This window comes from Hemibagrus wyckioides, linkage group LG08, assembly GCF_019097595.1.
Source record: "Hemibagrus wyckioides isolate EC202008001 linkage group LG08, SWU_Hwy_1.0, whole genome shotgun sequence".
Lineage (NCBI taxonomy): Eukaryota > Metazoa > Chordata > Actinopteri > Siluriformes > Bagridae > Hemibagrus > Hemibagrus wyckioides.
In genome coordinates, this window is record NC_080717.1 from 9,610,394 (window position 1) to 9,630,981 (window position 20,588).

The 20,588-nt window shown below is 39.7% G+C and overlaps 2 protein-coding genes, 1 long non-coding RNA gene and 1 pseudogene across 3 annotated transcripts; 1 reads left to right on the forward strand and 3 right to left on the reverse strand.

The window, feature by feature from the left end:
* On the forward strand, positions 1-2,001 carry LOC131357421 (uncharacterized). The gene is made up of 2 exons (XM_058396393.1): positions 1-307; positions 639-2,001. Exons 1-2 carry the CDS (start codon positions 195-197, stop codon positions 1,693-1,695), a joined length of 1,170 nt encoding a protein of 389 aa, XP_058252376.1. The 5' UTR covers positions 1-194; the 3' UTR covers positions 1,696-2,001.
* Positions 2,002-3,537: 1,536 nt separating this feature from the next.
* Positions 3,538-3,656, reverse strand: LOC131358503 (5S ribosomal RNA; annotated as a pseudogene).
* A 6,929-nt stretch (positions 3,657-10,585) lies between these two features.
* LOC131357977 (condensin complex subunit 1-like) lies at positions 10,586-16,749 on the reverse strand. The gene is made up of 7 exons (XM_058397408.1): positions 16,645-16,749; positions 16,465-16,559; positions 16,286-16,366; positions 15,908-16,091; positions 11,719-11,860; positions 11,330-11,440; positions 10,586-10,784 (listed from the first exon to the last, which is right to left on the reverse strand). Exons 1-7 carry the CDS (start codon positions 16,747-16,749, stop codon positions 10,705-10,707), a joined length of 798 nt encoding a protein of 265 aa, XP_058253391.1. The 3' UTR covers positions 10,586-10,704.
* A 378-nt stretch (positions 16,750-17,127) lies between these two features.
* On the reverse strand, positions 17,128-20,588 carry LOC131357423 (uncharacterized). The gene is made up of 5 exons (XR_009205265.1): positions 20,453-20,588; positions 20,026-20,076; positions 18,193-18,297; positions 18,030-18,111; positions 17,128-17,906 (listed from the first exon to the last, which is right to left on the reverse strand). It is a non-coding gene; the product is annotated as an uncharacterized LOC131357423 (long non-coding RNA).

Sequence of the window (20,588 nt, forward strand, 5' to 3'; positions counted from 1 at the left end):
ATACAAATTTAAACAGTAACAACGTCATTCAGCGACTTTCAAATCAACGGCATTCAGAGACTTTCAAGAGAAGAGATCGTGGATTGACTTTCTCCTGAGGACAACTACAACTACAACAAAGAAGAAGAAGAAGAAGAAGAAGAAGAGGAGATCGTGGACTGAATTTCTCCCGAGGATCACCAACGAAGACGAGGATGAACTACCACCACTACAGCGAGGAACCTTGCGACGCGATCATCGAGGCTGGAGGCGTTTATTTCCCGGTGCACCAGCAGGCGATGTTGGACTTGAGCCCAACATTTTTCAGGTAAGGTTAAAAAATCACCACAGAGAAAAAGTGCTATCTACAGATTACCCTCGCTAACTGTTTCTTAGCTCGTGTTTTATCGCTGATTTTGAGCTTATACTAATGTTAGGAGTGTCATTTTTTGTGCTTGTCGCTGTCATAATTATAATGATGAACTTTTTCAACTTTAATAATGCTGTAGATCAATACGGCTAAATCGCCGATTCCCGTTTACTCACTACGCGTTTGTCCCAACAAAAAGACTCGACCTGAGAGCCTGAACTTTGTTTATTTTAATACATACATATTGGAGTAACTCATAGTTTTTGTCTTTTTTTTCTATATATTTCAGTGATCTGTTCGCAAAGGGCCCCACTGAATTCTCGGTGTACACCGTCCATAATGTGTCTGTGAACATCATGAGGTCCATCATCCAGTATGCTTACTCCAAGAAGATAAACATCACGCGGAGAAACGTGAAGGATCTGTTGGCGGCAGCTGAATACCTGTCCGTGAGCGACATTGTTCAGCTCTGCAAACAGTTTCCGGAGAAGCAGCACTGTGAAGAGGACAGCTGTGACACGACGGAATCGCCTGCTACCCACTTCTGGCCTGATGTTCCACCATGGGAGAGGAGCCTGCTGTACAAGCTTGGTGTTTTTCCACCAAGTGCATATGAGCCAAATGCCAGTCCACCAAGTGCATATGAGCCAAATGCCAGTCCACCAAGTGCATATGAGCCAAATGCCAGTCCACCAAGTGCTTATGAGCCAAATGCCAGTCCACCAAGTGCTTATGAGCCAAATGCCAGTCCACCAAGTGCATATGAGCCAAATGCCAGTCCACCAAGTGCATATGAGCCAAATGCCAGTCCACCAAGCGCTAATGGACCAAATGCTTATGGACCATTTGCTTATGGACCAAATGCTTATGGACCATTTGCTTTTCCACCAAGCACTTATGGACCATTTGCTTATGGACCAAATGCTTATGGACCATTTGCTTCTGGACCAAATGCTTATGGACCATTTGCTTTTCCACCAAATGCTTATGGACCATTTGCTTCTGGACCATTTGCTTATGGACCAAATGCTTATGGACCAAGCGCTTATGGACCATTTGCTTCTGGACCATTTGCTTTTCCACCAAATGCTTATGGACCATTTGCTTCTGGACCATTTGTTTATGCACCAAGTGCTTATGCACCAAGCACTCATGGACAATTTGCATATGCACCATGTGCTCCTGCACCAAGTGTTTATTGCCACCGACAGCAGCGCATTACTTTCTGTTACTCTTCCCGCAGACAGCGTCAAACACCGTACTCGCGTCCGACTCTGAGGAACAGAAACCAAGCTGGCACATTGCATGAAATCATGCATACATATACATATACTTACACATATTAAACCTATTACTGTATATATATTAGTTTAAATATCAAAGATCTGCCACATGTAAAGTAATATATATGTAATGTAATTTTTTTTCTTTCTGCAGCTCCATTTCAACTTTTTAGATATTATCTCCACAGGTAGGTATAAATAAATTTTGTTATATTTTAGCTAACACTGTATTTAAATCTGTCTTTTCTTTTTTAACAGGTCTGCAGGACTTAAGGACATCATCTTTAGCCTGTATAGAATTTGTATCTTTTCCCATATCAATCCCACCACCCCAATTACCCCCTCATCCCTCTTTGTAGATATCCCTCTTATCTTATATATCATCTGTAAATAGTTCTATATCTGTAAATAGTTTTTTCTTTTAGTGTAGTGTCTATATAGATGAAGTCAATAAAAATATTTTATTAGCATCTATTGAAGCCTCATTCTGATCATTTCTATTCATTAATATACAGTGTTCCTTTAAAAAGCAACCCAAACACACAAAATGAATTTCTCATTAATGTAAATATATAATAATCCTTTTTAAAGAATGACTGAAACTTATTTAGTTTAGTTATTTAGTTTAGTTATTCACTAAAATGTGAAAAATGAAAAATAACAAAATTCAGATTTTTATAGCCTACACAAATTTGAGAGCCAGCCTGTAGAAAAGTCTGATTATAGATTGTAATTGTGGAAACCAACAATCTGTGATTTTCTGTGTATAGAGCTGAAGTTTTTACTGATGCAAAATTACTCCTTAAACCTTACTGTCTGCTGTAGGTGGCACATTCATAGTAGGGGAATTATTATTATTATTATTATTATTATTATTATTATTATTATTATTTGGAAATCTCTCCTACCTTCTAAAGAGTTCATGTTATAATTACATGTGTTTTCACCTCATAATTATAATATTTTCACCAAGGCATCTTTTGTGAATGTGGTCAACAGCAAGCAGGAAATTACATATGGTTTATTTAGCTTTTTCATGAGGTTATAAATTTGTCATGACATATTATTTATACACATATTTATCATGCATACAGCGATCAGCTTCAACATAAAAAACACAGGCGTAATTCTCCTGTAGATCCTCCACCAAAAACAGCTCTGACCCCTCGAGCCATGGACTCCACAACACCTCTGAAGGTGTGCTGTGGCATCTGGCACCAAGACATTAGCAGCAGATTCTTCAAGTCTTGTAAGCTGGGAGGTGGGACCTCAATGAATCAGACTTGTTTGTCTAGCACAGCCCACAGATGGTCTGTTGGATTGAGATCTGGGGAATTTGAAGGCCAAATCAACACCTTCTGGAGATGCTCTGACCAAGTCATCTAACCATTACAATCTGGCCCATGTCAATTTGCTCAGATCCTTACACTTCCAATAATCTTAATTTATTCTGGTAGCTACTTCATTTATTCTGGCAACAATCAGACATAACATTATGACCACCTGCCTAATATTGGGTTGATCCCCCTTTTGCTGCTAAAACAGCCCTGACCCAACGAGGCAGGGACTCCACTAGATCTCTGAAGGTGTGCTGTGGTATCTGGCCCTAAGATGTTAGCAGCAGATCCTTTAAGCCCTGTAAGTTGCAAGGTGGGACCTCCATTAATTGGACTTGTTTGTCCAGCACATCCCACAGATGCTGGATTGGACTGAGATCTGAGGAATTTGGGGGCCAAGTCAACACCTCAAACTCATTATTGTGCTCATCAGTGCAAAGAACCCTAAAGTGGAAATAAAAATGTCCTTATACAGTTAAACCTGATCAATTATCTATAGCTGTTAATACATCCACCTGGTGTCATGCTATTACCTGCTTCATATTACTTGTAAAGGTGGGGGTGAAAAAGCTTACAGCACCTGGTATTCCCAGGAGGTCTACCCTCCAACTTCTAACCAGGTCAAACCCTGCATAACTTCTGAGATCAGACGAGATCAGGCGTTCTCAGGGTGGTGTGGCTGTAAGCGAGAGATGACCCGCACTACTGGCTCTTTGTAGTGTATGACGTAGACAACACCTTTCTCTCACTTCCTAATTTGCTGTTGTACAGAGAGAACAACCTCTTCATCTAAACTAACATTTCTGTCTCACCTCCTGCAACACACACACAAACACATGGCTCTTCACCTCTTGGGATTCCTACCACTTAATGTCATGTTACTCCGCTTAATTTCTCCAAATATTTAAACAGGCACGTTGTATCTCAGCTTCTTGCTTTATTTTAATGCCACATATACGACTTCTTAATCACTTTAAATAACACATAAGATAAAGAAAGAGAAAGAAAGGTGACTGAGAACAGACTATTACAACTTCATCCACAAATACTTTGCTTGCTTCAATTTTTTGCGTTAAAAACAATTCAGATCAACAATTTAAAAGCCGCTAAAACTACGAGAGCCGCATGCCTTTTTTTCTTTGCACTGCACACAAAGGCACAGAAAGCACACTATGTTGTTAATATTTGTCAGGACATCATGGATGTCACAGCTCTGCTGACAGCAGTTTTCTCTAGTTTTCCCATCATCCTTAAAGAAACTACTTGTTAATGTTCCAAATGTTTTGGTACACTGTTACTATAAAATAAATGATTGGACCTCAGTTACTTTTTGGCTTTACTCATTTTTTGTTAGTTTAGCTTACTTAAAAACACTTTAAAAAGCTGCAGGTTAATTATCGGCAAAGTGATTCCCCGCGAAGTGAACTACACAGGGAGCAGGATGTACACTTTAAAGTGCACTGCGACACGGGCCGAGAAATCGGCAATCCATTGCTCTTCCTGTAATAGCCCGGATGTTAAGACCTGAATTTTTTTCAACCTGAATTTTAATACCTGAATTTTTTCTGCCTGAATTTGTGAGGTTGAAAAACAATGAAGATTGTATTTTTTTTGTAAATGCTGTAAGGATTTTTTTCATTCAGATCAAATTGCAAATTGACAAGTTTTTATTCAGTTCATGTGATTCAATATGCTATTTTGCTTTCAGGAATTTTGGCACTATTATACTTCCATACCTCGTGAAAAAAAAAATGCATGTAAAAAAAAATAAAACACAAATCACAGAATTGAAAACACAATTTAAAAAATAAAACAAACAAAAAAAGAAGAAAAAAAGAAACAGTAGGAATTAAAAACAGACATTTTTGCTTACTTTACACAGATGTTTGTTCTTTCTGCTACTTTTTGCTCGTCATTAAATTTTCTGTTTATTCACGCTTCACTTTTCTGAGTTTTATGCAGATTAAGTGGCGGGATAAAAGTCTGCATTGGTCCACTGCTTCTCAACCTACTGCCCTTCTCTAGCCAATCAGTAAAGTGACGTCACTGACTCTGCCGGTTAGTGTTTGAACCTGTCTTGAGTAAGTGAGAAGATGGGCGATTACACACAGCTACATGTAATCCATATCAATGTATACGTTAGTTAGATGCCTTAATTGCCCAAGGAATTAGTTGTAATATGTCTAAAATGGTCCTTAAATGTTCCAGTTGTTTTGCTTTCTTCCTAGAGGAGCAGAGTGTTGGGGTTGTGCTTACAAAGACTGAGTGGATGCTGTGGTCACAGTTTAGGACAGACATTGAACCAGACTCCCCACCCTGAATTTGTTTTAAACTGTGTGAGGCAAATTGTGGAATAAATCTGTTTTAATTACATTTATAGTATCACTCTACAATGCTTATGTCTAATAACCCTAAATCCTTCTGCAGCTTTTATGGTGGCATGCAACTCCATAATGATGTTGATCTATCTCTAGCACACAGACAGAAATAAAGAGTCTAGAAATAATTTCTAATTTAAAGACTTATTTTCAGTTGACAGATTTTTGACTCTGACAAGAAGCCATTGTTATAATATGAATAAACATCTCTCCCTCTCTCTGGCATTAATATACAACATTAACAGTCACTACTTTAATAAACTTCATTTTCTTTCTTTCTTTTTTTCAATATAGGCCAGAACTAGCAGTAACAGCCCTGGACACAGAATTATAAAAACTGCAGCAAGACACTACTGCAATGGGCAGAAACAGAAGTGCAGAGTCAAATACTTTAAAACCAAATCAAACAAATCAAACGTACATCTTTTATCAACAAGAACGCTACTGTAATGGCAGTCCTGAACATTCTGACTAAAGCTTTTATCTTTCCTGGTTTCTGGATGCAGTATTTATTCTTCTTTTTCCACAGACAGTCTGCATCCTGAAACTATCAGGTAAAGAGCTATAAGTGTCATAAAAAGTAATACAGCAGACTTTCATATACTCATATAAAACTGCAAATCTAGCTATTATTAACGGTCATCTTGAAAATATTGCACGGGGAATCTATGCTTCAGTACAGCACCAGCATGCACTTGGCCATGTTCTGATCAGTGAATGTCCGTCTCTGATCCTGGTGCCCCTTGATCCTGTATCTGACTGACCTGAGCCTGTGGACACGGTGATACAGGACTCTGATTAAGAGTCTGGGTTAATACAGTAACAATAACGCTATGCTAATGATGGTATAATGATACACTTGTCCAGTTTATTTAAATATTCTTTAGCATAACAAGAGGTAACAGGAGGTTTGACACGATACTACAATAGACACACACAAGAAGCTTTAAGCATATTAATTGACTCTATGCACGACTACTTCCGCATTTCGTCTCAGTTGCTCCACAACTTCCAGTGCTGTGCCAGAAGTGTTTTTTACCCATCGTTTCAATGAGAGCTACCAACATGGCATTTTACACTCGCTGCATGCAAGAACTTCCACAGATATTACAGTGAACGATGTCCATCGAATTTTAAGATTAGCATTGGTCACTCCTTCAAGTAAAAAGGAGAAGGCCTTCAGATTGTATGTTTCCAGTTATATCGACCACTTTGAAGGTACATGTTCTCAAGCTAACGAGCTAATGTTAGCTAGTTTGGTTTGTGACACAGCATACTCTTAGTGTCAGTGTTTTGTTTACTTAACCTTTTTAAAATCTTCTGTTTTTAGTTTCACTAATGTTATGTTAATACGATCTGTATGACACTTTAAAGCTATAAATGTCACATTTTTCTGTTTCTGAAAAGCATCAGGTGACCGGAGAGATCAGCGTGAGGGTGACTTGTGTCAGATCTATGAGGAAGACAGAGAAGCCACAATGTTGTAAAGTTATTTATATTTATATGTTTACAGAAACACTGTATTAAAGTTATATATATTTAATAGTGTTTCAGTAACCATGTAAATATATATAACTTTAATAGTGTTTCTGTAAACATGTAAAGTCATTTATATTTACATGTTTACAGAAACGCTGTATCAAAGTTTTTTATATTTACATGTTTACAGAAATGCTGTATCAAAGCTATTTATTTACAGACACATTATTAAAAATGGTTACAATTACTCAACTGCGGTTGCGGGTCTGCGGTTGTGAGGCCGGTTGGATGTACTGCCAAATTCTCAGAAACGCCTTTGGAGACGGCTTATGGTAGAGAAATGAACATTCAATTCACGGGTGGTCAACAGCTCTGGTGGACATTCCTGCAGTCATCATGCCAATTGCACGCTCCCTCAAAACTTGCGACACCTGTGGCATTGTGCTGTGTGATAAAACTGCACATTTTAGAGTGGCCTTTTATTGTGTCCAGCCGAAGGCACACCTGTGCAATAATCATGCTGTCTAATCAGCACCTTGATATGCCACACCTGTGAGGTGGACGAATTATCTCGGCAAAGGAGAAGTGCTCACTAACACAGATTTAGACAGATTTGTGAACAATATTTGAGAGAAATAGGCCTTTTGTGTACATAGAAAAAGATACTTAGATCTTTGAGTTCAGCTCATGAAAAATGGGGGCAAAAATCTCCAGTATTCTTCTAGAATATAGAAAATAAATCCCTAAACAAAAAACACTGAATTAAAAGGTGTGTCCAAACTTTTGACTGGAAGTGTATATACATACATATACATTATATATATATATATCTATATACATATATACACATATGTGAATAATACAAAAAATTCTCAATTATCAGAAATATTGACAGAAATAATCCATCAACTCAATTATTTGAGTGGATTACATCACGAAGTCCAATTAAGCAGATTTTTTTTAAATCAAAAATTGCTAATTTTTTCCCCCTTTCTTAAACCTTCAAAAAATTAGCCACTTAATCAGGCGTTGTTTGACCACAAGAAACACCGGTCCCGTTGCCTTATGGGATAGTATTTCTGTCGTGCAGCATCACGGTGGCAGAGCAGTAGGTCATCCTCTACTGCTGTATTTCTCATCTACTGATTTAATAATACTGATCAAATCCACACTACACTGCTATACAGGCTTTGGTCTACTTTATAGCAGGGGAGGAGAGATTTGCTTTCACATGAAATTTGAAAAGTCTTGTGAGAGTCTCATGTGTCATTTATACACGATTTCTCACTGAACCTCAACACCTTCAAGGAGATAAATAAATAAACAAAGAAGATAAAGTAAAGGGCATGCAAAGAGCTAAAAGCCACAACTGCTATCTATCTGAAAGCACTGTTAAACTAGCCACACATAGATTGTAGGGGTGCAGCTTTTACATACAAAAGGCTTTTAGGCCAAATAATTGAATCACATTGTTCAAGCAATCACATTCTCAGCCATTCAAAAAACATGTAATTCATGTATTTATGCAATGAATCTGAGTAAGGCCCTTATTTATACATACATATATATATATATATATACACTATATTGCCAAAAGTATTCGCTCACCTGCCTTGACTCGCATATGAACTTAAGTGACATCCCATTCCTAATCCATAGGGTTCAACATGACGTCGGTCCACCCTTTGCAGCTATAACAGCTTCAACTCTTCTGGGAAGGCTGTCCACAAGGTTTAGGAGTGTGTTTATGGGAATTTTTGACCATTCTTCCAGAGGCGCATTTGTGAGGTCACACACTGATGTTGGACGAGAAGGCCTGGCTCTCAGTCTCCGCTCTAATTCATCCCAAAGGTGTTCTATCGGGTTGAGGTCAGGACTCTGTGCAGGCCAGTCAAGTTCATCCACACCAGACTCTGTCATCCATGTCTTTATGGACCTTGCTTTGGTCACTGGTGCACAGTCATGTTGGAAGAGGAAGGGGCCAGCTCCAAACTGTTCCCACAAAGTTGGGAGCATGGAATTGTCCAAAATGTCTTGGTATGCTGAAGCATTCAGAGTTCCTTTCACTGGAACTAAGGGGCCAAGCCCAGCTCCTGAAAAACAACCCCACACCATAATCCCCCCTCCACCAAACTTTACACTTGGCACAATGCAGTCAGACAAGTACCGTTCTCCTGGCAACCGCCAAACCCAGACTCGTCCATCAGATTGCCAGATGGAGAAGCGCGATTCGTCACTCCAGAGAACGCGTCTCCACTGCTCTAGAGTCCAGTGGCGGCGTGCTTTACACCACTGCATCCGACGCTTTGCATTGCACTTGGTGATGTATGGCTTGGATGCAGCTGCTCGGCCATGGAAACCCATTCCATGAAGCTCTCTGCGCACTGTTCTTGAGCTAATCTGAAGGCCACATGAAGTTTGGAGGTCTGTAGCGATTGACTCTGCAGAAAGTTGGCGACCTCTTCGCACTATGCGCCTCAGCATCCGCTGACCCTGCTCCGTCAGTTTACGTGGCCTACCACTTCGTGGCTGAGTTGCTGTCGTTCCCAAACACTTCCACGTTCTTATAATACAGCTGACAGTTGACTGTGGAATTTTTAGGAGCGAGGAAATTTCACGACTGGATTTGTTGCACAGGTGGCATCCTATCACAGTTCCACGCTGGAATTCACTGAGCTCCTGAGAGCGACCCATTCTTTCACAAATGTTTGTAAAAACAGTCTGCATGCCTAGGTGCTTGATTTTATACACCTGTGGCCATGGAAGTGATTGGAACACCTGATTCTGATTATTTGGATGGGTGAGCGAATACTTTTGGCAATATAGTGTATATATATATATATATATATATAAATAAAGAGATAAATGTATAAATGTAAGTCGATCTGGATAAGAGCATCTGCCAAATGCCATTAATAATGTAAATGTATAATGTAAATGTAAAATGCAATCATTTGATAGAAGACATACAAAACCTCCTGTGTTCATTAGCAACTTCAATTTTTCACTATTACACAGATGGTCGAGTCCAGCAAGACACGAAGAACCCTCAAAATAGCTTTTAAAACAAACATTGTACTTGAATTGCTTGGGAATACTTTTTTTTAAAACAGTGCTGAAATGTAAATATAGCTATGTTGCTATATGATGTCTCTCACATGCTAACTTGACCAGTCAGTTAACTGAAGACCCTTAAGCAATCCAACGTGCTGGCCATTGCCTAAATATCAAGAAATAACATACCACATCTTATAGAGCATAGACAAGACAGTGCAAAAGACAATAAATACAAGAAAGACAACACAAAAAGAACACAGGACACTTAGCGCCGAAAAAGAAAGAAAAGAACATGTGTAATGGAATGTAAGTGAAATAAAATAAGATAAAATGAAATGATGTAAAAAAAATATTGTGCAGCAGCGGTTGAGGTAGTGCAAATAGAAATAAACATAAATACAACTATAGCAGCAGATGACAGGTGGAGGTAGTGCAATAAGTAATGAACAATATAAATTATGTGTGCGTGTGTGTGCGCATCCACACAGTCAAGAGAGAGAGTGTGTGTATATGTGTGTGAGAGAGACAGAGAGTTGTATACAGTTCAGTCCTGAGTGAGAGTGTGTGTGTGTGCTATTTTTATTAGTCATTATTCCAAATGATGTAATAATGATATAGTCTAGGACAGATATGTTACAAACTTGTTGTTTTAACCTGTTTAGAAACATTGTATAAAGAGATAAAATGTATAGTATTAGAAAAAAAAATAAGAAAAAGCATAAAAATAGTGCCTTCAGAATGGACAGAATAAACATACACATAGAAATATAAAAACAGGGGAAAGGGTAGCAGAGACCTGGGTGATGGAACCAAAAGAAAGGCTAGTGGTGTAGATGAGTGCGTCGGGTACGTGAGATGGGGGTGGTGACCTTTGGAGTCTCACTCTCTGCCATGACAGCATCTTAAAAAAAAGAAAAAAGAAAGAAGCACAATTATGAATTTAGCTGTATGTGTCACAGATCATACACCCAGTTTACACAATATAAAACATTATACAATTATCCCACAAACAGATATAGTGACAAAAAAATAAGTCAGAATATTTCATTTTGATATAGAAAGTCAGTTCTCCCTCTGTAGCAGCTCTCTCAGTAAGGTAATATCAGATGCATGCCACTGCTATGCTGAGGACACTCAACTCATTCTCTCCTTTGCTCTCTGCTGTTCATCCATGGAGATCCATACGTTAGGATTTTGTGATCTCCCTGGACAACTCTCAGATCACAATCTGTACACCCACCCCTGGGGTAGACCCAGACAACTAAACAGCCTTCTCACCTCACATTCCTAAACTGAGTCACACCGGTTTCTCCCTAATATCAGGAGGATTTGACCATTTCTACATTTCCATACAGGTAACTCAGGTGCTTGTTGCTATTCTGGTCCATTCTGGTATACAGGTTTTCTCAAATTATTAAAGACTGGAGCTTTGCACTGCCATCTCACCTTCTTCCTCCTCTTCTTCGTCACTGCTAAAGGTGATGACTGTTTTGGGGCGAGCATGGGAGGTTTTGGGGGTCACCAAGTCACTGTCATCCATCTGGGATTTCCCACGACCTGCAAGATGTTATTTTCAAGATGTTATGGTGACATGCAGAATGTGTCACATTAATTATTTGCCCTGGATGCGCATTAAAGAATATAGATAAGAATATAAAGAATATACATATTTAAAAGAAGGGATAACCCCTGCCTTGTGTAGAATGTTAGTCAGGCATTCAGACGGTACCAAGAGGTGCGAAAATAAGCTGCAGTTGATGTGTCTATAAATAAACCAGGCACACAGAAAGTGTGTGAGGGAAATCATTTTGAGAAACAGCAATGTGTCATCTTACCTCGTGTTGGTCTGCGAGCACTCTTGGGCACAGGAGTGTTTTTCTGCTTTTCCAGCTGCTGCTCTCGCTCTTCATTTTCCACATCTTCCAGACCTTTTGTATGCACTGCTGTTAACTTCTTCTCAAACTCCTCTACCTGAGCCTGTGGCATTAGAGGACAGCAATAAGACATTCAATTAAATTGGAGCATAAACAGTTTAGCAAACATTTATAATCAAAATGACACTTTACATATAGTTTGAAAGGTAAGGATAATTGTAAATAGAGTGCTATGAAAATGTATTTTAAAGGTTTTTCATTATTTTGTGGTTTCCATTTTGCATTTAAACCTTTGTTTTTTAATATATGGTTTTAACAAAATCTATTCATTTTAATGGAATCACCAACATCTTGCAATCACCTCAATAACAGCATCAGCTGAAGATTATATCAGAGGTATTCAAATGTGGGTGTGTGCAGGGGAGTACAGTTAAAGACGTTAAAGAATAAATAGAATTTACCATCAGACTTATTGATTTTGCCAAAGAGCTCTAAATTTTAACTCTAGAGTACACTGGAACTCAAAAATATCCACCCCCACCGACGCAAAAACAAAATCGATCAATGTGTTCATCTTATCTTTCATTAAAAGCGTTTAGTTATTGTTAAACAAAATTAATTGGGGAAAACGAGTGTCAAATCTAACTTAAATAATTTTAATGGTAATGATTTTTGGATAGTGCTTTAAAATGTGCAGCCTATATGCGTTGATCTCCTTATCTAGCCATGGGGTCACAGTCCAGTGACTTCTGTGCCGGTGCCAAGCCCGGATAAATAGAGAGGGTTGCATCAGGAAGGGCATCCTGCGTAAAACATTGCCAAATTTAACCATGCGAATCGTCAGGACTCTAAATTTCATACCGGATCGATCGAGGCCCGGGTTAACAACGACCGCCATCGGCGCCGTTGACCTACAGGGCACTCGTGGAAATTGGGCTACTGTTGGTCAAAGAAGTAGAGGAGGAAGGAGAGTGTGCAGACAGAGAAAGAAGAGGAAAGGTAAGAGTGTAGGACTGAGAATAGGAACTCTGAATGTTGGTGCTGTGACAGGGAAAGGTAGAGAGCTGGCTGATATGATGGAGAGAAGGAAGGTGGATATACTGTGTGTACAGGAGACCAGGTGGAAGGGTAGCAAGGCTCATAGTATAGGAGCAGGATTCAAGCTGTTTTATTATGGTGTGGATAGTAAGAGAAATGGGGTAGGTGTGGTCCTGAAGGAGGAGTTTGTGAGGAATGTTCTGGAGGTGATGAGAGTGTCAGACAGGGTGATGAGTCTGAAGTTTGAGATTGAAGGGGTGATGTTGAATGTTGTTAGTGGTTATGCCCCACAGGTAGGTTGTGAGTTAGAGGAGAAAGAGAGATTCTGGAGTGAATTAGATGAGGTGATAGAGACTATTCCAACAGGTGAGAGAGTGGTGATAGGAGCAGATTTTAATGGACATGTTAGTGAGGGGAACACAGGTGATGAGGAGGTGATGGGCAAGTTTGGAGTTAAGGAAAGGAACCTTGAAGGACAGATGGTAGTGGACTTTGCTAGGAGGATGGACATGGCTGTGGTTAACACTTATTTTCAGAAGAGGGAGGAGCATAGAGTGACTTACAGGAGTGGAGGTAGGAGCACACAGGTAGACTACATCCTATGTAGAAGAGGCAATCTGAAAGAGATTAGTGACTGTAAAGTGGTAGTGGGAGAGAGTGTAGCCAGACAGCATAGGATGGTGGTGTGTAGGATGACTTTGATGGTCTGTAAGCAGAGGTCAAAGATAGAGATGGAGAAGAAAACCAAGTGGTGGAAGCTGAAAAAGGAGGAATGTTGTGAGGAATTTAGACAGAAGTTGAGGCAGGCTCTGGGTGGTCAGGTAGTGCTGCCAGATGACTGGGAAACTACAGCAGAAGTGATCAGGGAGGCAGGAAGAAAGGTGCTGGGTGTGTCATCTGGAAGGAGGAAAGAAGATAAGGAGACTTGGTGGTGGAATGAGGAAGTTCAGGATAGTATTCAAAGGAAGAGGTTAGCCAAGAAGAAGTGGGACATGGACAGGACCGAAGAGAATAGACAGGAATACAAGGAGTTACAGCACAGAGTGAAGAGGGAGGTGTCTAAGGCCAAGCAGAAGGTGTATGATGAGTTGTACACTAGGTTAGACACTAGAGATGGAGAGAAGGACTTGTATAGGTTAGCTAGGCTAAGGATGTGTGGCAAGTTAGAGTTATTAAGGATAGAGATGGAAAGGTGCTCACAAGGGAGGAGAGTGTACAGAGGAGATGGAAGGAGTAGCCTGCTTTGAAGAGCTGATGAATGAGGAAAATGAGAGGGAACAAAGAGTAGAAGGGGTGAACTCTGTGGAACAGAAAGTAGATAAGATTAGAAAGGATGAAGTCAGGAAGGCTTTGAAGAGGATGAAAAGTGGAAAGGCAGTTGGTCCTGACGACATCCCGGTGGAGGTCTGGAAGTGTCTAGGAGAGGCGGCAGTGGAATTTTTAACTAGTCTGTTTAACGGGGTTTTAGAGAGTGAGAAGATGCCTGAGGAATGGAGAAGAAGTGTATTAGTGCCGATCTTTAAGAATAAGGGTGACATGCAGAGTTGCAGCAACTATAGGGGGATAAAGTTGATGAGCCATACAATGAAGCTATGGGAAAGAGTAGTGGAAGCTAGGTTAAGGAAGGTTGTGGAAATTTGTGAGCAGCAGTATGGCTTCATGCCCAGAAAGAGCACAACAGATGCAATTTTTGCTCTGAGAATGCTGATGGAGAAGTATAGGGATGGTCAGAGAGAGTTGCACTGTGTGTTTGTAGACTTGGAGAAAGCGTATGACAGGGTGCCAAGAAAAGAGCTGTGGTACTGTATGAGGAAGTCAGGAGTAGCAGAGAAGTATGTCAGAGTGGTGCAGGACATGTATGAGAGGAGCAGGACAGTGGTGAGGTGTGCTGTAGGCCAGACAGAGGAGTCCAGAGTGGAGGTGGGACTGCATCAGGGATCGGCTCTGAGCCCCTTCCTGTTTGCTATGGTGATGTCAGAGGAGGTGAGACAGGAGTTGTCAGAGGAGGTGAGACAGGAGTCTCCTTGGACAATGATGTTTGCAGATGACATTGTGATCTGTAGTGAGAGCAGGGAGCAGGTGGAGGAAAACCTGGAGAGGTGGAGGTTTGCGCTGGAGAGAAGAGGAATGAAAGTCAGTCGTAGTAAGACTGAGTACATGTGTGTGAATGACAGGGAGGGAAGTGGAACAGTAAGATTACAGGGTGAAGAGGTGAAGAAGGTACAGGAGTTTAAGTACTTGGGGTCAACAGTCCAGAGTAATGGAGAGTGTAGGAAAGAGGCAAAGAAGCGAGTGCAGGCAGGTTGGAATGGGTGGAGAGAGGTGTCGGGAGTTCTGTGTGATAGAAAAATTTCAGCGAGAATCAAGGGGAAGGTGTACAGGACAGTGGTGAGACCGGCCATGCTGTACGGTTTAGAGACAGTATCACTGAGACAGAGACAGGAGTCAGAGCTGGAGGTAGCAGAGCTGAAGATGTTGAGGTTCTCTTTGGGAGTGACACGGTTGGACAGGATTAGGAATGAGTACTTCAGAGGGACAGCTCATGTTGGACGTTTGGGGGACAAAGTTAGAGAGGCCAGGTTAAGATGGTTTGGACATGTCCAGAGGAGGGAGAGTGAGTATATTGGTAGGAGAATGTTGGACATGGAGCTGCCAGGCAGGAGGAAAAGAGGAAGGCCAAAGAGGAGGTATATGGATGTAATAAATGAGGATATGAAGCGAGTGGGTGTAAGTGTTGAGGATGCAGAAGATAGGGATAGGTGGAGAGAGATGATTCGCTGTGGCCACCCCTGAAGGGAAAAACTGAAAGCAGAAGAAGATATGCGTTGATCTCCTGTGGTCAGCTCAGATGCAAACAAATACAAAATACTGCAGGAGATAAACAGTAAAAGTGTCAGCAGTGTGGAACCATCTTAAAGTTTCTAACAAGCAATTAGCAATAAGACAAGCAATTTTTAAAAGCATATGTTGAAAATATACTGCATTATATTTTTAACTGTTCAGTGTTTCCACTTCTCACCCTGCAGTACTTGAGTACCAAAGTTAGGGATTTTTGGGAGGGCATGAGAAAAGTTATGAATATGCCTACATCCTTGTGTGGAGTGTAACGTACTTTAAACTGGGGCTCGGCTCTGCGGCGGAGTTTGGCCAAGATGGAGAGCAGAGGTTGGTAAACCGCATCCTCTGTAAGTTTATCACTGTAACACTCCCAGCACTCCTGTAGCTTCTTGAAGCCTCGCTCACACATGGAGAGCAGCGACAGAGATACAGCAATATCTGCCCACTGCCGCTCGGTCCTGAACAAAAACACAAACAGACAAGTGTTTATATTTTCTAACTTTAGTGAACCATTGCACCAAAGCATTATAGCTCCTGGCTAAAACATTCACATCACTACTCTACTAAATGATAACAAACTATGTACATATATTCTTTGTAATAAAGTTTTTTAGTAGAAAGGGAAATGAAAACACTGATTTTTGCTACTCACTTTGCAGTTCTGAAACGCTGACAGAGCTTCTCCACCAAGCTCTCCATCTGCCTCTCCTTAGTTATATAGGAAAACAGTTGCCTATGACAAAATGAGTACAATTAATCAATTACATATTTACAAATATATTAACCAAAAATCCAAGCAATACCAAACCAAATACCAAATTAATTTTTTACTTCATAACAGTGCTGAAGTCCTCCTCTTTCATTCCTCTCTCTGGATCGGACAGCCTACTTATAATGTCTGGCAGCAGATTATAGATGGCATTATCCTGAGAGAGGAAACCAACAACGACTAAACAAAGAAAGAGAAATAAAAAGTACATCAAGACGTACAACTCACAAATAAGTGCCTACCTTTGCAGCGAGTTCATTGAAAAAGTTGACTCCAAGGTTGTCAATATGTGGCTCAGGGTCAAGCAGGAGTGCAGCAACCTCGCTGACCTGACCTTTGACCTTCATCACATCCTTTAGCACTAACTGAGTCAGAACCGTGATGGCAGTCAGGCGCACCGACACGTTTTCGTCACACAACCTTCACAGACACATCCAATATAGAATGATAAACGACTCGTCACAAAACAACTTGCTGTGTAGTGTGCCAGAGTGCAGACTAGAATTTAATTTCAATTTATTTGTGTAGCGCTTTTAACAATGGATATCGTCTGTCTGTGGGAACAATAGTCTGTTTCGGGTGGGGAAGAAAGGGAAAAAATGGGGAAGAAGGGGAAGGAAGAAAAAAGCACACACCTAAATATGCAGTAACCTCCTAAAACTTATAAATAATGATTAAACAAAGAACACATTCAAATCAAGTCAAGTCCAGAAGCTTTTATTGTCCTTTTGACCACATATAGCTGATGCAGTACACAGTGAAATGAGACAACGTTTCTCCAGGACCCTGGTGCTACATAAACAACACAACAACATATAATTACAAAACAACACAGAGAGCTAAGGACAGAAAGTAAGCTGTCCTAGCTACATAAAGTACATCGTGTGCAACTTGGTGCAAACAGTGCAAGACAAAAGACAGTGCAAAGAGACAATGCAGTACGTATAGCAGCAGTTGAATAATGTGCAAATACAATTCAAATAATAGATGACATGTAGCCTAACAATAAATACAGGAACAAATTATAAAATAGCAATATATTAAACTATAAACAAAAGAGAAAAATAATATTTAAACATCAAATATTTCAATATAAAATAGACATATAACTTTGTAAGAATACAAGCGCTATATGCAACATATCTATATTTTCTTAATTTTTTTGAGCAACTGCTTTTGTCATCGTCTCTGTCACTGGACAATAAATTCTGGCCTTGTCCTGGCTATGTCCAGTTGCTGATGTCCACACTTTCTGCAAGTGTTGGCCTTCCACTCACCTAATGTATGCACGTAGTTGACGTGGCACAGGTGGTTGAATGCTGTTGGAGGAACACGTCTCGGCTGATGGACCATCACGTAGGGTGGAGTGCTGCTGGGCTGGGGAGTGCTGGTTGCCGAGGGTCCAGGGTCCATGTCCAGAGTCCGAATGTGGGTTCGGTGTGGGGACCGTGCTTGATAGAAGTGCTGGGCTCGATGGGAACAGCACCAGCTTGCGCCGGTATGCCTAAAACAACATGATGAAAAAAATATACATTAACAGTCTACATATATGGCAGTAAAATTTAAGCAATGGGTAAAGAGTTTAGGAGAGATATTTCAGATATAATATACTGAGATATTTACATACCAAATTCTCCTCCATAACTTGAGTGGGAGAATCTGAAGAAAAGTGATGAGTGTCCACAGGCCTGCACTGGACATTTACTTATCTGTAACATTAAAAAAACACTGTCAGTTGACATGCAACCTATAGATTACATGGTATGGCTTTATGTCTTTTCTATACATACCCTCTGTTGAGGAGCAGGTCTGTCCCCAGCTGCAGAGGGACACACACCTGTGCTGGAAAACTGCCATGGCCTTACGAGATTTTTGAGGCTTCAGTAGTCGAACATCTGTGAAAGTTAAATTCAGCAAGCTAAACTGAATAATAATTAAATCATAATGTACAATAATTCAAAAAATCGAAACGAATTAAAATGAACAACATGCAATTCTGTACAATTACCAGCCCTCTTAGATTGTAAATCGTAAATAATAACACTATAATAATAGTGCACTGTGATGTATAATAACAGTAAACTATGATGTAAAAAAAGCAAATATTGGTAAAAAGGGATATAGTTCATTAACAAAAGCATTCCGGATTATAGTATTGGACAAATTTATGTTAGTAATAGAAACTCCATTCACCAATAGCCGAGGAAGACGAGGTGTTACATTATTTTCAGATAAACTCCAAGATATCTGAACTATAGACTGTGGGATAGCTTTGATGATGTTATCATATTGTTTTCTGTCAAATAAATTAAATTTGGAACTAAAAGTTTCAAAAGACATTTGTATGACAGACCATACTCCTTTCTCCCACCAGTTTTTGTAGAATATAGATTTGTTCCTAAACACAACATATCTACAGTTCCATAGAGGGACATTATGAGGACTCAAATTATGCTTATAGATCATTTTCCAATAAAGTAAGACCTGTTGATGAAACACTGATAACTTAACAGGGTCATAATCACATCTAAGGAAAAAAATGGATACCTCCAACTTTCATAAATATTTGGCTAGGGATATGAAACCAAAAACTATTTTCATTTTTCAAAAAGGATTTTAGCCAGTTTGTCTTAATCATACCATTAATACACTCAATGTCAAGGGATTTTAGTCCCCCTAACTGTGCTATTTGTGTCTTTATAAATTAATTTAACTAGATTAATAAAGTTTTCTCCAAAACCAAGTAATTCTAAAGTACGAAAATAAATTTGTGTTCAATCATGTCAAAAGCCTTAAAAAATCTAGAAATAAAATGAAACAATCTACGATTAAATAATTATAATCCAGTAAGTCAAGCACAAGTCGTATATTATTGTGAATTGAGCGGCCTTTCAAAAAACCTGACTGTGTCTCTGAAATAATCTGTGAAACTCCAATTTTTAATCTGTTAGCATAAATATGAGTTAAAACTTTAATAGTCATTATTAAGCAGAGTTATGGGCCTTCTTTGAGATTGTCTATTAATTTTGGATTTTTTCCAGGTTTAGGGATGAGAGTGATAATCCCTTGGTTCATAGTAGTCGGAAGAATATGGGATTCAGATATTTCTTTCAACATATGAAAAACAAGGTCTTTAATAAATATCCAAAAATGCCTATAGAAGTTACTCGTCAATCCATCTGAACCAGGCGATTTGTGTAATGATAAATAATTCATTGCTTTTTCAAGAAGCGTTTCTTCATCTCAATCTCAGTTCTTCACTGATGTATGTGATATCCCGGAGGTCATGTGATGTCCAGTAAGATGTGTTACCATGGTGAAAGTACACCAGTTTGAAGGATCAGTTACCTTTAGCTCACATCATGTTACTTGATCAATTTATAATGAATATGTTGTTGCTTATATGTGATTTGATGTAATCTAGTTATTGACCCTAACTGTCTGATTGGGGTGGGGGTGTTGACTTATGAAAGTAGTCATGAACAGTAACTAATGCAGCATCTAGGATTCTTATACCGGAAAATGACAGCAAGGTGCATTAGTTTTGCATAGTTTTGGTCTTTAAATCAATTGTAAACAGGACTTTATTGCTACTATCACAGCAGTCAAGTAAGGTTACTTACAACGGTGATGTACAGGTCCGAGCCGTCCTTACGGAGGTGTTTAATGGCAACCTACAAACAAAACAAAAACAAAACACCCCTGTGAAGTGTAGCAGTGGACAGATGGAAAACTTTCAAAAAGGTGAGGGCGGAAGGTGCGAACAGAACAGTGAAAAAGGTGGGACAAATAACACGTGGGGAAAACAGAAACGAGATCACGTGACCCAGAAATCATAAACACAGGCTTAAAACTAGTGCCGGGATTAATCAAGTTTTATCTAATCTTATTTTAGGGATGCCCTACAATGAAATGACAACCAGAGAAAGTTTTTGGAGAAAGTGCACATGCAAAAATCTGGACAATGCTCATGTCATTAACCTCATTACGCTCTACAGTTCATGTATTGTGTTGACCAGTGCAATCTGCAGGATTTGCACAGGCATTTACCTGCTGTCCATCTTTCCTACGAACACCTTCGTACACTGATCCAAAGCCTCCACTCCCCAGCAGATTTCTGATGGTGTACAGATTGAGATATCTCTGTGCTAAAGAAAACAAATAAAAAAAAGACACAAAATGAGCC